General features: G+C 35.7%; 3 protein-coding genes across 5 annotated transcripts; 2 read left to right on the top strand and 1 right to left on the bottom strand.

Moving 5' to 3' along the window:
- The first annotated feature begins 247 nt into the window (after nt 1–247).
- Nucleotides 248–1,273, top strand: LOC110660701 (uncharacterized). The gene has a single exon (XM_021819074.2). It carries the CDS (start codon nt 409–411, stop codon nt 877–879), a length of 471 nt encoding a protein of 156 aa, XP_021674766.2. The 5' UTR covers nt 248–408; the 3' UTR covers nt 880–1,273.
- Nucleotides 1,274–1,481: 208 nt separating this feature from the next.
- On the top strand, nt 1,482–2,514 carry LOC110660699 (probable calcium-binding protein CML16). The gene is made up of 2 exons (XM_021819072.2): nt 1,482–2,119; nt 2,194–2,514. Exon 1 carries the CDS (start codon nt 1,625–1,627, stop codon nt 2,105–2,107), a length of 483 nt encoding a protein of 160 aa, XP_021674764.1. The 5' UTR covers nt 1,482–1,624; the 3' UTR covers nt 2,108–2,119; nt 2,194–2,514.
- A 999-nt stretch (nt 2,515–3,513) lies between these two features.
- Nucleotides 3,514–13,390, bottom strand: LOC110660698 (putative phospholipid-transporting ATPase 9). 3 transcript variants are annotated; one of them, XR_002495987.2, is made up of 12 exons: nt 12,189–13,390; nt 10,121–11,472; nt 9,455–9,565; nt 9,085–9,361; nt 8,897–8,985; nt 8,687–8,795; nt 7,756–7,965; nt 7,480–7,605; nt 7,277–7,375; nt 6,934–7,125; nt 5,302–6,063; nt 3,514–4,948 (listed from the first exon to the last, which is right to left on the bottom strand). XR_002495987.2 is itself a non-coding variant. In XM_021819071.2 (11 exons), exons 1-11 carry the CDS (start codon nt 12,579–12,581, stop codon nt 5,458–5,460), a joined length of 3,564 nt encoding a protein of 1,187 aa, XP_021674763.2. In that variant the 5' UTR covers nt 12,582–13,390; the 3' UTR covers nt 3,514–5,457. The 3 variants fall into 3 exon arrangements, 1 of the variants encoding a protein (XP_021674763.2); XR_002495989.2 differs by having other exon boundaries at nt 3,514–4,321; XM_021819071.2 differs by having other exon boundaries at nt 3,514–6,063.
- Nucleotides 13,391–16,727: the final 3,337 nt, after the last annotated feature.

Genomic DNA, 16,727 nt, shown 5'->3' with positions numbered 1-16,727 from the left:
TAGTTTTGATGTGAAAGGGAGAGAGTAGTCTGCAGACATACATCAAAACTTTCAAGGCAAGGCATGAAGTCGTCCAATTACCCTTTCAATTCCCATAAAGAGTAGAGTTCAAGAAACAAAAGTAGGAGAGCACATGTTTCCTTTACGTCGAATATCATTCTACATTTTATTCAGAAATCCCTACTGAAAACTACAGCTGCATTTTTCAAGCAATGCTATACATAATCTTTCAAGCCATGACAAATTGCCATCCCCTTCTCTAGCTTTGCCACATATTATTCGCTTTGCTTCGCCCTCCCTAATACCCTCCTAAGAGGAGAAGGAACTTATTCCTTATCAAGGCATGACTTCTACGTACCATTTTCCTATAAGACCATTTCCCCCTTCCTCCTTCCATCCTTCACAGTCATGGAGGACTGGAACATGCTTGCCGCAGATTGTGTCGTCATATCCTGCTGCTGCCAATGCTTGATACTGCAAATCATCATCTTCATCTTGCTCAAACTTCCTTGCAAACTCATTCGGAAGACTAAAGAATATGCCAAGAAAAAGCTTCGAACTCGGGATAAAAAGCAAGCAGAGAAGAGAACAGAATCAGTGAAGAGTAGATTTCAGGATGAGTTTGTGGAATTCCATGAAGGGTCTATAGCAATTCAAATAGAAGAGTTGCACAGAGGCTATGGTTTTGAGAGTTGTATCGAGGAAGTTGAGAGGGTGCTAGGAGATTTCTCCCAGAAGGGAGAGTTTGCATTTGGAAGCTTCTGGGGTAGGCAAGGATTAGGGGCTTCCTCAACATGTGTAGCTAAACAGGAAGTTGATTTAAGCCTTGTACAGTTTGAAATAGTTGAAATAGACAATTCTTTCAGATGCTCAAAATGATCGACTTATTAAGTTCTATTGCCAGCTTAATTATTTGAACACATTGGTTGCCACATTTGATCAGAAATTTGATTTGGGTTAAAAAAAAAGATGTTGTTTTTGTAGGCATATCTAAGGAAATGGAATCCAGATACACGTCTATCTTAACATGTCATCATCTTGCAAGTACCTAGCAGTTGCAGAGACCATATCAAAACGTACTATATATGGGTTTTTTTTCTTGGAAGGTTCAAATTCTGCATGACGTATGAATAATGAATTTTCCAAGAAGGGCACATATGAGAATTGCTTTTTTTTTTTTTTAATTTTCTACTTTTTAAACACTTGGCTGTACATGAAAAATGGAATTTTCAAAATTGAATTCGATGAAATTAATAATATTGGATCGTCAAATTATTAGCTAGTCTCTTCATCTAAAAATAAATTTTCCTTGAGACAACTCACAGGAAAAACCAAATATAGATTCTGTAAGATATATATATAAATATCGAAAGAGAAATAAAAAGTCTAAAGGGCACATGCCCTCGTGTGCCCCAAAGCTTGGCAATTGACAAAAATTCAATGGAAACGCGCTTTGAATTTGAAGCATTCCAAATCATACAGAAACCAGAAAGAAAAACGTAAGCCCCACATCTTCAACAAACCAAAATACCCTTTCTTTTCTCTCTTTTACAAGTTTTTTCTTTTAATTATTCTTCTTGGTTTTTGTTCTCTTCTCCTTCACCAATCACCATTACCTGCAGCCATGATGGCAACCCTCCAATCCGACCAGCTCAAGCAGCTCAAGGACATCTTCATGCGCTTTGACATGGATTCCGATGGGAGCCTGACTCAGCTAGAGCTCGCCGCACTTCTTCGCTCTCTCGGCCTCAAACCTTCAGGCGACCAAATCCATGTCTTGCTATCCAACATGGATGCAAATGGCAATGGATATGTTGAGTTTGATGAATTGGTGACCGCCATATTGCCTGACATGAACGAAGAAGTATTGATCAACCAGGAGCAGTTATTGGAGGTCTTTCGATCATTTGATCGCGATGGCAATGGATATATTACTGCAGCTGAGCTTGCAGGATCCATGGCTAAAATGGGTCATCCATTAACTTATCAAGAACTATCTCAGATGATGAGGGAGGCTGATACAAATGGAGATGGTGTCATTAGTTTTAATGAGTTTGCTAATATCATGGCAAAATCTGCTGCTGATTTTCTTGGCCTCACCCTGTAGGCATAGCCAATGGTCAGTGTCTCTCTATATATTTCTGATATATTTTCTCCTGTCTCATCAATTAGTTTTAACTTTGGGGATTTCAGGTTTCAGAAATGGCTATGTGGATCTAAATTTTCAGAAATGGTGATGGATGTTTCAGGGATGGTCTTGGATGTTTTCAGAAATGGTTTCTATCATTCTTTCTTTGTCTGTGCGTGTGTCTTAATTTTGAGGTCTGGTCTTTGGTAGGATTTGATTGGAGGAGAGCTGCACAATGAACCATGTAATGAAATTATACATACGCCTCATTCCACTTTAACACAACTTTTATCATGTCTTATTCTTGGTGGTTTGTATTAATTGACACGAAAATGATATTTAACCTTTCCAAGAATCTTGTTTTAATTCTATTTCACACATCATTACATTAGTGTGCACGAAATGTGATGCCTTACGAGATGAAATGTGATGTGCCTTAGAAATTTTGAATGCGGAATGGAACGGAACGCTTGGAAGCACTTATATGAAACTCAAAGAACAAAATGCAAAATCTACTTTTTATTTCCTGGGTTGTTGTTGTCTGATCATCATGTCCATTGATCATTAGAAGTCTATGTTTCCTGTGCAAATGGCTGGTTAGACTGCTAAACTCTACAACCAAAATGGTATTTGATTTCCAGTTTCTCCCAATTATTGGTAGCTCCATTTTCATTCAAGGAGAATTTTGTCCTTGGTGTTGCAAGGGCGCATTGTTGTATATTGAAGGTACTAGGAAGACAAGGGTCCCAATATGTTAAGAAGAGCAAGAGCCCAATGTCACATAAGCATTGGCATGTTTAGAGATAACTTAGTTCATTATGAATCCGATATATAATGAAATCTATTTATTAAATATATAAATTCTACATATTTATATATTGAATTCATAATTAAAAAGTCTAAGTAAAAATTTCTTGAATTTCACATGTAATAAGGCGATTGGGACCATATATGCAAGGGTTAGGACCCAATCTTGTAAACCACATTTCTTAAAGCAAAACTCAATCGGCTAAAGTGGACAATTCCTCATATGATTTTTGACAAATCATAACACTCAGGCCGATAATGGGATGACAACATCTTAGATTCGAATTTGGAGGGACGTCAGTCTCATTGCTTGTCTCTAGAGTTTTCAAGCTATTTTAAGGCAACGAAGAAGTAATTAGTATGACGAATACGGGATATACCTCCCGTAGGCGAAAAAAAAGACACTCAGCACCATCCTTCCGATAAGCAAGTAGCAGGTGACAGGAACAAGAAGAAAAATATTCATAAACCCCACAAAGTGAGTAGAGAAGAATTTCTATTTCATCAAGATAGCTAGAAGGAGTTGTACATATACATGGCCAAAATAATAACTATGAACATTAGAATGTGAATGATAATGGAGAAAAAGATGAAATAACACTTGAAAATAACCATGACTCAGTTTTAGTTAACGTTGAACTATAATACTTGATAGCAGAAAAGGTAAAAATAAAATGGAAAGCAAATTTGGCCTACAAAAAAACGGGATTGCCGTATAAAATATTCCAAGAATCTAGCAGTTTTTCAATCAATACGCCCCTAACAAATTCTTCTTGCAATTGAATATTTTCAATCCTTAGGTCCTCCAACAGCTTGTCGTACAAATTCATTTGCTGTTTAATGTCTTCGTCTTCCACTATCTCCCATTGACAAAGGTTTCCTACGATGAACTTTTGTTTGCCAGTATCTTCAGTAGCGCATTTCAAGACCATTGAATCCCATATTACTTTGGCCTCCTTGCAAGAACAATAAACATCGAAAAGATCATTTAATAAAGTGCGAATTAATGTATGCCTACGTACCTTGTTGGCATGAATACAAGCATCATGGAAGGCTTCATTTTAAGATCGGAAAGTGCCCATGCCAGTCCCTGCATGTCCAAGATGGTGAAATTCTTTATTGCCACCTCTTGAAGTTTTTCCCTTCAAGTACCTCAATTTTGGATATGTCTTGAAAAGATTTTGCATGCCATGGCTGGAAGTACGAAGATTGTTCGTGGGACAGAGGGAAATGTACCACTGGCAGCACCATTAGAAGTAGTCCCAACTTCATTGGCAGCAGTCCAGCAGGTGTGCAGCGAATCCATTATCAATGTGGCCGTTTGCAGTGGCACGGCAGCGTTAAGAATTCCAACTAATGCGGCATGTTCCATATTGCAGAAATATCCTTGAAATTGTTGAGAAAAATTAGAACAACAGCATAATTGATCTATAAACGTGAGGCTTGTCATATTTGCACCAGACGGTGATATTCCACAAAATACAATAGGTTCTTCCACTAAGCAAGTAGCAGGTGACAAGAACAACAAAAAAATATTTACAAACCCCAGTATAGTGAGTAGAGAAGAATTTCCATCTCATCAAGATAGCTAAAATGGGTTGTATATACACACGGGCCAAAACAATAGATGTGAATGTTAGTGGGAAAAATTAGGTGAGTGATTGAAAGGTAGGAGGAAAAATAGCACTTAAAGATAACCATGACTCGGTCTTTGTTAACATCGGACCATAATTTTTGATAGGAGATAAGGTAAAAATAAAATGGAAAGCAAAATTGGGCAAAGAAAAAGGAATTTTGCCTTTTGAAACACTCTCCTATATACAATAGATCAAACCAGGGAGATAATTAAGGAGAGTCACTTAACAAACACCTCAGTGGTCTCTGTTTTTACTCCAAGAGATCACTGCAAATGTTCAGTCTAGAAAAGGTTTATCTGGTGGCATGCTTTCATTTCGTGAGATATTTAACAAGTTCATCAGGCACGAGGAACAGAGGGCAGCAACCTCCTCAACCCTAAAAGTAGAGGTAAATACAAATAAGCACAAACAAAATATTACGAACAACAATGAACTTGATGTACAATCAAAATCTATGTTCTTTAAGAACAATAATGAACTCGAGCTACAATAAGAAGAGGAATGGTTGTATATTTATGAAAAGAACCAGCACTACCAAATCCGTAATGAATTTTTCTCACTTTTGTATTAAATACATTCTACAACTAAAAGACGATACATTACACAAAAAATATAAGCATGGGATCAAAAGGCTAAATCATAAAAAAAAAATACATGCGAGCTCAAAAGGCTATGCTGAAGGATGCTAAACTACAGTGTGATCTAATTGTCCTAATTCTTGCAGCATACCTTTCAGTGGAATAAAAGGCTTTCTCTGAGATTTCAGTGTAGACAGATACAGCAGGGAGAGTTCAGATTTTGAGTAGATCACAAAGCACTAAACTTCTGACAGATGCCTTCCAATAACAAATAGCTAATATATTAAGTTATCCAACTCTTTATCTTTTAACGCCTAGATCGTGCTGCTTTACGAGCTGTAAAACCCACCGTTGTTGGTCGAATTGACCTTTGCCGCACCATATCACAGTACTCAGCATCATTTGATTGGCCCTCATAATTCATCCACTGTATCATTTGATGGTACATGGGAAAGAACTGCATTTGAATTGCTGAGAATGAGAAATATGGGATTAGAGTAGAGATCACCACAAATAGTAGAAGCACCCAGTAAGTAGGCGCTGGGGCAAGTGCTTCAACAAAGATCTGGTAAGCATTGCCAGAAGCTGTGGGAGTTATGGATCCATAGATCAAGAGAAAAATGTACCACAAAGCAATAGAACCCCAGATTAAAACATGCTGTATTATGGTGAAATAACTAATTGAGAGTGCCATTTGCAAGTTCACAGCCCACACAATGCATGAGTACATTGTTGCTCCTAAGATGTCCCTTCCAACTGTTTTTCCATCATCATTGAATGCTTGGTGTTCCAATGCTTTTGTGCAGAAGAAGAAAATGATAACAGCACTATAGAAGCCACTAAACATCCAACTGAGTATTCGGCGCCAGCTGAATAGTACATTTTGTACCCCTTCTTGGTACAATTGAGGAAACTGCAACAAGAGATGACAAATGGTGAATAATAATTGCAAAAACTCTGAGAGACTCACAACACAGCAGCATGCTTAGAGATATTATTCTCATACCAGACTACTGAAACTCTACCATCATTTCAAAATTATAAGAATGCAACCTTAAGTTAAAAGTTGCATGTTATTTTTACCTCAACTAATGTATTATATGACCAAGATTCAAATGCTTTTCTGTGTTTCTGTTAGACTAAGGAATATGTAATATGAAAGATAAGTATAGATTAGCAGCTATAGGATGCCCTTCTTTTTTTTTTTTTTTTTTTGAAAGAACAGTGCACCCTTCTTATGCTATTTTGAAAGGTAAAAAATTCATTAAAATGCCAAATTGTGGCACCCCTTACACATATAGTTAAATAAAGAAGAAAGAAAGGCAGGCAGAATGGAAAAGACTGAACCCTTGAAACACAATCTAAAGTTTGCAAGTCTAGTAACCCCCGGAAGAAACAAAATAGTCAATGCACATAGCATTCACAGTACTTACGATAGTCCTAATGCTTCAACCTATAAAAGACAGTCTATCAGTATTGGTCATGCAGCAACTTTTCACAGTAATGATTCTGCAAGACATAATAGCCCATGGACCTAATGTCAACCCCAAAAAGTACAACGGGAGTCCTTAAATGGTTTCAGTTCCAGGAAGCAACCAATAGGAATTAAAAGAAACAGTTGGGGCAATGTGTTTGATTAAACACCGCAGTCTTTTATGTAACTGCAATGAGAAAAAGACTACTAGATTTTATATACTATGCTGTTGTATAATGTTAAGGCACCAAGACATTCACATTGCTATCCATCTAAATGGCCACACAAGTTTGTTCATTAAGTTTATACCTTGAGGGCAGACGCTGCAGGTACATCCTGGTCAAGAATACCCAAAGCAACCACAGGAAGTGATGTGAAGAAGACACTATACAGGGACATAAACCAATCATTGTATGCAGGCTGCGCTGAGAATGATGCAAACGCTTCATATAAGAACAGAGAGAAGCCAAATGTAATGTTTTTGTAGAAGAAGTAGCATATCTGCCAACAAAAGAACAAATATATCAGTATAATCATCAAAAATAGAGTTTGAACTCTTAACAAAATGTGTCAACCAGGATCAAATTTCATAGAAACAATGACTTCAAAACATCAGGTCATGTTGAAATTCAATGCATATGAGTGGAATTACCATTGCTGAGATCCTCCTGTAACACCAGTGTCCATGCACAAGTAGCAAACGCTCCAAATACCGAAACTGAGCAATTGCAACATCACTCGACATAACAGCCTGAGTTGCAAACATGCATAAAATGAGATTCATATAAAGAATTATGAGCACAGATAAAGATATTTATAACATTCAAATTTATTATAAACTGCTCTTCAAAGCACCTGCATTCCTTCAACACCACTGATTCCAACTCCAATATCTGCTTCTTGCAGCATACCCACATCATTGGCACCATCACCAACTGCCAAAGTTGTTTTTCCAGTTCCCTCTTTCACTAGTCTAGTGACCTGTGTTTTTTGAGTTAAACCATTTTTAAAAAATACTTCTCAAGCAAAATAAATAGAAGAAAATTTTTGAAAATCTGAAAACAAAAAGTAGTAGCAGAAGAAAAGCATGTTTCTACGCAAGGGAAAATGAATGAAAGAATGATAACCTACCAGTGCCTTCTGTTTTGGTGATGAACGGCAGCAAATCACAGAGGCACAACCAACTGCAAGCTCTAGAAACATGCCCTTCATATCATCCTCTAAAGCATAAGTAAGTGATTTCCCATCAATGATCAATGCATATGCATCAGCGCCTACATTTGATCCAGCGATTTGAGCTTTTCCTCCAATTATTTGATGTAGAACACTTTCTTTTGATGCCTAAAAAATTAATCGACAATCCATCAATACTGCAGATAAATTAATATCAGTTAAGATACATCTTTAATTCCACCCCTCTCCCAACAACGTACCACTGCTCAAAAGTGAGATCATACGGTGCAGTGGGGAGACTGTTGATTTATCTGTTAGGCCAAACAACCCCAAAAGCAACTTCAGCTAACACTTTTTAATGTTGAGCCTGTTGTGTTGCAAATAGTGGCAGTGTCTACCCAAGCCACCTACCATTTGCAGTGGGATTCTTCTATTTTATGAACTTAGCCACTGGTTATACCCATCTCAAAATTTGTTTTTCCAAGATCATCCAAGTTAGGCAAGATGAACTTTAGTCACTTAGATTTTCAAAGCATTTCTACATGCTATAGTCTTCATGCAATATCATTTACCAACTGACATACCTATGATAAGTCTCTCTCAACAAGTAAATTGCCTGAACTGGATCAAAACTACTGATCGTTAACTAAAGTGACTTTTGGACTAGATTGTTCAAGCAACATCGTTACCAATTGGCTTATTAAAATTAATTCCCTAAAAAGAAGGCAAGTAAGTGAATCACCAGAACTGGATTAAAATTATTTATGACCTAAAGTAATCTTTACATTTGTTACCAACTGGCTTATTAAAATTAATCCCCTCACAAGAAGACAAGAAATGAATCACCTGAACTGGATTGAAATTATTTATGATCTAAAGTAATCTTTACCTTTGTAAGGGCTGTCTTATCTCCTGCTTTTTCCAATGCTTGAATATCTGGAGTCTCCAAAGTGATTATAATTTGATTCATTCCTTGTCTAAGCAAACTACAAGCAAAACTGCATATATATATTTTTATGTCAGAGCCTCCATCTGGTAATATGAACTATAGTCCTCATCTTAAGAGAACCATCATAAGAATTCAAACAAACAGTCCTACCCAATGTTGATGGCAGTCTCCATTTTGTCTCCTGTCAAAACCCAGATCTTAATTCCAGCTTGGGCGAGCTTGTCTATGCATTCAGGAACCTGGCAAGTGCAAAAAAAGAAATAAAAATCATTTCAGAATCTCAAAAAGAGGTTTTTCTAATTAAAAAATTTTAAGACTCTTTTGTTTTTCAAACTCACCCCATCTTGCAGTTTGTCCTCAACTGCAGTTGCACCAAGAAGATATAGATTCCTTTCCATCTTCTCTGCCAATTCATCAATCAATGTTTCCCGGTCTGCACTTACTGAATTCTTAGCCTCAGCGAATTTCTTACTGAAATCTTTGTATTCTTCTTCATCAAGTTCACGATAGGCAAGCAACAGAGTCCTCAAGCCTGCATCTGCATACTCATTCACATGATCCCTCGTCTTCTCTTCAAACTCCTTACCATTTAGGGCAAGCCTTTCAAACATGACACTGCATATGATAAAAAATTGTCATGAATTCCCAATGTAATTAATTCCAAAACAATGAACCAAAAAAAGGTTTTCAAAGTAGTAGATCACTAACCTGTCGGCACCTTTACAAAGTAGTAACAGCTTTCCGTCTTCAGTTCTTACTATCACAGACATCCGCTTTCTTGCACTGTTAAACTCCAAAACATTCAAAAGTGTATATGTCCTGCCAAAAAAAATTCACACTAGGAACATTAGAAATCAATAATCTGCGCATTTGAACATGCAACTACACTTTCAGATATAGGTTTATATGCATTCAAGCCCATATGATAGCCGATATAATGCCTATCATGGTTATCACATATGCAAAAAAAGTGTTTTAGGATGTAAAGAACAATATCAAGTAATGTGGCCTAATAATGTCCTGGGTACTTCTTTTACATCTAAGCTTTTTGAGTGGAAACTACAATTGAAAGAGTGTATTAATTCAAAAATTCAGAAACACCTTTAGGATGATTGGTTATTGCAGTCAAGGGCTCAAAATCTCAAAAGAAAGTTTCTGACATAATACAGGCAAGCACAATGAAAGCAAAATAGGAGAGCAAGACAGTGGTGGAGTTGGCATCATTATCAAAATATTGAAAGGCCTCATGAATTAGGGAACTAGATGATTGAGCATGATCTCCAAAGGCAATGAAAGAATAAAAAGTGCATGGTTTCTTTGTGAAATTTTTACTGTATAAACCCCATTTTATAGAAAGTGATAAGACATACAAACCTTTCAACTCTCCTCCCAGAAGCCAGATCCAACTCACGCACTGAGATGCTTGTTTGAGTCCTTCTGCAGAATTCAAAACCAAGTTCTCTTGCTGCAATCACAAATGCTGCTTCATCTGGTGATTCAGCTTCATATGAAATCTTCCCAGTATCTTCATCTTCTTCAGCTATAGCAGTATGACAGACTGCCAACAAACGGAAAAAATTTTGTATAACAGAAGCATGAGGCTCATGAATCCAGTTTCCATTCATGATCCTTTCATCTTCAAAATTAAACCCCTTAACATGTGGTTTTTTATTGTTAGAATCCTTGTTATGATCCCATCCATTTATTTTTTCTTGAACCACTGGATCACCTTTTTTTCTATCCATAGCCATCTCAACTTCTGTGACACCACGGCCATAAGCAGTCCCAGCCACAGTGCACTTGATGAACTCCATGGAATTGCAGGTCAATGTACCAGTCTTGTCAGAAAGTATTGTTTCCACTTGCCCAAGCTCCTCGGTCAAATTTGAAGTACGCGCATGTGCTGGTTTGTCAGTCTCCTCATGATACATATGAATATCTCGATTGATGAAAATGCTTTGAAGAACTTTAACAACCTCTACTGACACATACAAGGAGATGGGGATGAAGTAGGTATAAAGCAATATGGCAGTCAGAAAATGAAGAAGTGCTGCAACCGCTGCTTTATTAGGATCAAAGTATATTTCAGAATCATCTGGTCTGAGATACCACCTTTTCATCCTGCCATTTTCTAAATCATCTTTAGTTGTAATGCCAAAGACAATAGATCCAATTAATGCCATCAAAAATACGATACTGAACAAGAGGTATACAATTGAATCCATCTTCTTTTCAATTTTGCTTCTCTTTGAAGGAGGAGCTGTAGAATTTTGCATAACCTTTGTGTCATGTCCAGTGAAGATAACTGCCCCATATATGTAGTCCGTATTTCTGAGTTTTGAGTCTCTGAGTAGAAGCTGCTGAGGACTGAGGGCATATTGGTTTTCTTCAAACTCCAAAGTTCCAATAAAGGAGTACAAATTTGCATTTGGATCTTCACATTTGACATATGCCTTGAAATCCTTATAGTTGGAATCCTCATGTAAGAAAGAAGTTGCCTCCACTGCCTGTTTTACTTTCAAGTTTGTCTCTCCATCAAGGTTCATGGTCTCAACATAGCAGATTGCATCGTCATAACTAGAGGAAATCAAGAGGAGGTCTGCCGGAAAGAATTCATCCTTCTCCACCTTCACTATATCTCCCACTCTCAGATTCTTCCATGCAGTCTCCTTGAAGACACCACCACCTTCATGCACTTTAACTTTTCTATTGTTCACCTCAATATCCTGAGAAGGCACCACATGCATAAATATAAATAAGGCATGATAGGAGAATCAACAAAAAGATTACGGCCATTAAGACATTTCCAATACTCAACTCCATTAAACTAAGCCTTTGTCCCAAAAATTTATTGGGGTCGGCTATATAGATTCTCTTTCTCACTCTAAACGATTTTAGATTAAATCCTCATAAATTTGTAATGCTCTCCGGGTCATGTTGTACTACTCTCCTCCAAGTCCAAGTCGGTTCAGGTCTAAGACATTTCCAATAATTACGAGAAAACATGGAAACTTTAACGAAGTTCCAGTAAAATATCTTGCAATTTTCAAAGGAATCGAGCTCAAACTAAACAGTGCTTGTTCAATTAAATAACTCGAGAAGAGGAGGTTTAATTGTTCGTAACAAGTAATATAGTCTAGCTTAAAAAGCTTTAATTTAAAACAGACGAGATTAGTTTTTTGAACATCCTTTATGCAGTGTGTAGCTGACATCAACACCCATTTGCACTGGCCATAAAAATATGGCAATCAATTCACAAATAATATAAAGGTTTATATTCCTAGTTATAAAACCGTTCCTTTGAGGATTTCTTGTCGTCAGTATCATCAAAAGACTCCATAAGACATCGCCAATTAATAAAATGAAATGCTCAAATGAGCGAAAAACTCAGCCATTCATACCGTTAATTATCAAATAAATAAAGTCAAACTCAAGAAAATACCTGCTGTTGTCGCTTCCAATCTTCAATTCCTTCTTTGACCATGGTGGCTCCAATAACAACGATGAGAGGGATAATGGCACTGATAGCCCCATAAGGCGAAAGAGGAGTGAAAGACAAGATGCCACTAACCAGGAAATAAAAGTTGGCCACCCTCCTAAACTGCTCAAACAATGATTTGGGCAAGAAAGTAGCAGGAGTATACTTGGTAGTACTAACATAGTTGTTGATGTACTTTCGAATCCCAGACTCAAAACTGTCAGGTTCATTGCAGAAAACAACCCTTGAGAACCCTGGTCCCCCTATCTGCGAATGGTCATCCTGGAAGGATGATTTCCCGCATCCAAATGAGTAGATCTTGCTAAGACGCAATTTCCTCTTTCTGCCACCGGCCATTATCTCTTATCCTAGTATTCAATGTTTTAAAGGACAAAGAGAGCAACCCACCAAACAAAGAACGGAACTTTGCTGTTTGTGGGAGCAAATTGGCGCTGATAAATGCAGCTTCTAGAAGGGAAACAACTCACAAGAAATGATCAGAAGTAGAATGATGTAATAGTATGTAAGAATACCCACTGACAATAACAGAATTCTGCTGACAATAACTTGGCCTTTTTGCAGAATTTTTTTAAGGAAAATTTACTCAGCTAATGCAGCTTCTGTGAGGGAAACCAAGTTAGCAAAAGATACCCAAAAAGCAAAATTCTTCAGTGACTCCAAGAAACGCCCACTAAAAAGAGCTGCAGCGGCTCCTTGAAGAACAAATGCTCATTGTGACAAAAACCCAGAATCACCAACCCCCAAATATTCAAACACAAACACCTAGAGACACACACAACAACAACAACAACAATAATAATAATAATAACCCAAGCTCAGATAAAGCTACAGGCCAATTGGAAAAAGGCTCAAAATTCAAAGACCCAGTAAGAGTAAATTCAATAAAAAAGGAGGAACAGAATAAGTTAAAGAAAGAAAACTAAAAACCCAGAAGGCTAAAACAGAGGAGCATAAAAGAGAAGAGAAGAGAAGAGAAGAAAGGATCAGAAAAGACAGGAGTCACCTATGTCTAAGAGTTTATTTATACAAAGCCCAAAGGACGAGAAGTGTAATCTCCGCCTTAGACAAAGCAAAGCAGAATGAGTCATCAAGTTAATGAACAAAGGAAACTGTGAAGAAATTGAGAGTTGTTGAAGGCCATAAATAGACCAGAATGTGAACGTGCAATTAATCGAAGTATAATAATAATTATCATAACACAGATAATAATAATAATAATAATAATAATAATAGTAATAATAATTATTATTATTATTCTAGTATTTGAAATTTTCTTGGACAAAAAAAATAGAAGAAGAAAGGGGAGATTAAGAAGATGATGAATAAGAAGAGATGGCGCAACTCAGACGCTTTGAACGTAGACTTAGATTGGATCTGGCATTTTTTGACTCCGTTAATTAATTAAATAATAATAATATTATTATTATTATTAACGAAAATAATCAAATTCTATATGCCTGTTTAGTCTTTTTTTGACAATTCAATTAGAATTAGATATTCCTACTCGTTTATATTTGCAAGAATTTGTCAAAGTACACTGCTGTTTTTTTTTTTTTTCCCCTTTTAGAGAGAGAGAAAAAGAGAGAGAGTTTGAAGAAGGTTAAAATTTATTAAATTATGACATTCTAGATTTGAACTTTTTTTTTTAATGATTTATGGATTGAAAATTCTTTCGGTAATTTTAGCGTTGGAATTCTATAAAAACTGCCAATTTGAAGACGATGTAACATATTATTATTATTATTATTATTATTATTATTATTATTATTAAATAAAAAATAAAAATTCGCAATTTAAATAATTAATTGAATTAGTCATTTAAAATATTATACAATTAATTATTTTACAGTATTTTACACGAATTTATTTATTATTTTAATAATATAAATTTATATATTTTTTATTTTGTATTTTTATAATTATATTATAAAATTTTATTAATAATAAAATTTTTAATTAATATAATTTTACTTTAAGCGTAAATAAATAAATAAATTGATTAATATATTACTTTTAAATTATAAACCGCAAACACTAAATAATTTTAAACTCTAAATCTTTTATAAAATATTTATTTTTTTAAGCACAATATACACTTATACACACAAATAAATGAGATTTGATAAATAATTTATTAAACATAAATATCAATATTTTGAAAACAAAATATAATTATAACAATTAAATTACTGAAATTAATGAGTAAAAGAGGAAAATTTTAATAAGCATTTTATTTGTCACGACCCGACTCCACAAGCCGGATCGACACTAAGATCTTGGCTAACCTAAAACCCCTGAAATCTATAGTAAGCCTCATTATACTCAAAACTCATAACCAGAATTAAAATCAATGTTCAATATACTGATAAGATAAAATAAAATATTATAAATTTATTTGAACTAATCCAATGCGATAGATATTAGAAATCTTCTACTCGGAGAATCTAGCTCAACCAGAAAATACAGCATATACAAACTATCTAATATTATTAATTAATACATTATATTCATAAACTAATGTTACAGCAGGATTCTAGTAATTAAACAAATAGATAAATAAATAAATAGACGCAATAAAAACTATTAAACTAAGAAGCACTACACTTTGCGGAGGAAAATGCAGGTTAGACTCGAAAATAAATTCGCTCCTCCTGCAACTCGAGAAAAATATTTGAATAGGAATAAGCGTTCAACTCATAAAGTAAAATATTGATTTTAAATATAATTTCTAAAACAATCTAAATTGAATGCATTCCTATGTTTGAAATGCAATACGTTCGCATAGTTCAAATAATTCAACCACTATTCACACAAAAGATAATTTAGAGCATGCACGCACCTACATGTCATATCAATATATATATAGGAGCTAATCCCCTATACAACGATATTAACTCAAGCCGAACTTTCGCTTAATAATTCAAGTGAGGGGGCCAACGAGATCAATTCAAAGTCGTGCTCATCTCGACTTATCCATATATAAGGATCAGGTCTCAGCGAATCAAGCTCTAGCCATGACTACCTGTCCTACCCATATCCATATTCACACCATACTCACGTCAACACACACACACAGAGCTCCAAGTTATCTTAAGGCAACATCCATAAATAAATTCAATAACATATGTAGCAAATGAGCGTGTCTAGTATTTAACTAATTATATACATACATATAAGTGAAATGTATGAGTATACTTTGAATATAAATTAATAATATTGAAATTACAAATAAAATCAATATCTAACTTACAGACTGGTCAACCCGATTGTAGATGATCTGACTGGAGATAAGAAAGGCTAGCCAGCACTGATTACCTATACAGTTACACCTACTTCTATCAATTTACTAATAAAATTAATTAGTTAATTTAATTAAAGAAGTAAAAATAATTTCTAAGGTATGGCTAAAATTTCGGCAGAGTCTCCCCTATAACTAGACTTAACATCTCTGCAAGAAAAACACAACAATAGCAGCACACAAGGCATCAGACACACAACAACAATTATAATTCCCATCAAAGGCCTATAGGAGTCCTAATTTACGTATAATCCTCCAAATTTTAGCTCGGATCCCTAACTCCTCTACAATCTAAATAATTATTTTTAGCACTTTAAAAATTATTAAATATTTCTGGATGTCCTCTACATCATCATTGTATTAATTAAAGTCATTTTTACTTAATTTCACTAAGCCAAAAATATTTTACAGATTAATTATCTAGCTTAATCTTAGGTTAAAAAAAATCACATAACTTGAGTTAGGGACTATCTTTGCAATTTCTGCTACCTGAAACGTGCCCAGGACATCTGAAAAATACTAGAAATAACTATAAATACAACCGCTTTCTTGAACAGTCTGTCGAACACCTAGACCATGCTAAAAACTCGATCCCGAGTCTGATGAGCTGTTATTGATCTTATTGCACCTAAAAGACCCCATAAATTATTAATAATTTTCATATAATTATATTTAATTTACGGGCATTGAAATACTCGAAAATCTCACTAAGGGATCTAGACCGTTCGATAATTGCCTTTTTCAAATGGTGTCCGATCGGAGCAGGTCAGTTATATCTCGAAGGTTTCATCACGCTAAATCCAATGGTAGTACCAGATTTTCGATCCAATGATCGGATTGGCTAAAATCTTGTCAGAAAGTGACGAAACCTTTTTTTTTTGTCCCCTCATTTTGCATAAATTCGGTGACTGCTGGCAGTGAGGCTAGTCAAAAAAGTTTTCTCAGGCGGAGGGGAGTCGATTGGGACTGGTGGTGTCACCTAGCGTTGGTCATAATGGCCGGATGCAACTCACCCTCTCTCTCCTTCTCTCTCTCTCTCTCTCTCTCCACAGCTGTTGGTGTTTTCCACTAGCTTCCATGGCTGCCAAAGGTCAGCCAGCGTCTTTGGGGCTATTGGGGAACTTCATCAGTGCTGCTGTTTGACTGGAGAAAAAGAAATGGAGGAGGGGTGGTTGGGCGGTGAA

The sequence above is a fragment of the Hevea brasiliensis genome, chromosome 13 (assembly GCF_030052815.1).
Source record: "Hevea brasiliensis isolate MT/VB/25A 57/8 chromosome 13, ASM3005281v1, whole genome shotgun sequence".
In the NCBI taxonomy this organism is placed as follows: Eukaryota; Viridiplantae; Streptophyta; class Magnoliopsida; order Malpighiales; family Euphorbiaceae; genus Hevea; species Hevea brasiliensis.
The sequence above is the reverse complement of the archived record's forward strand: the minus strand, read 5'-3'. Positions and strand labels throughout refer to the sequence as shown.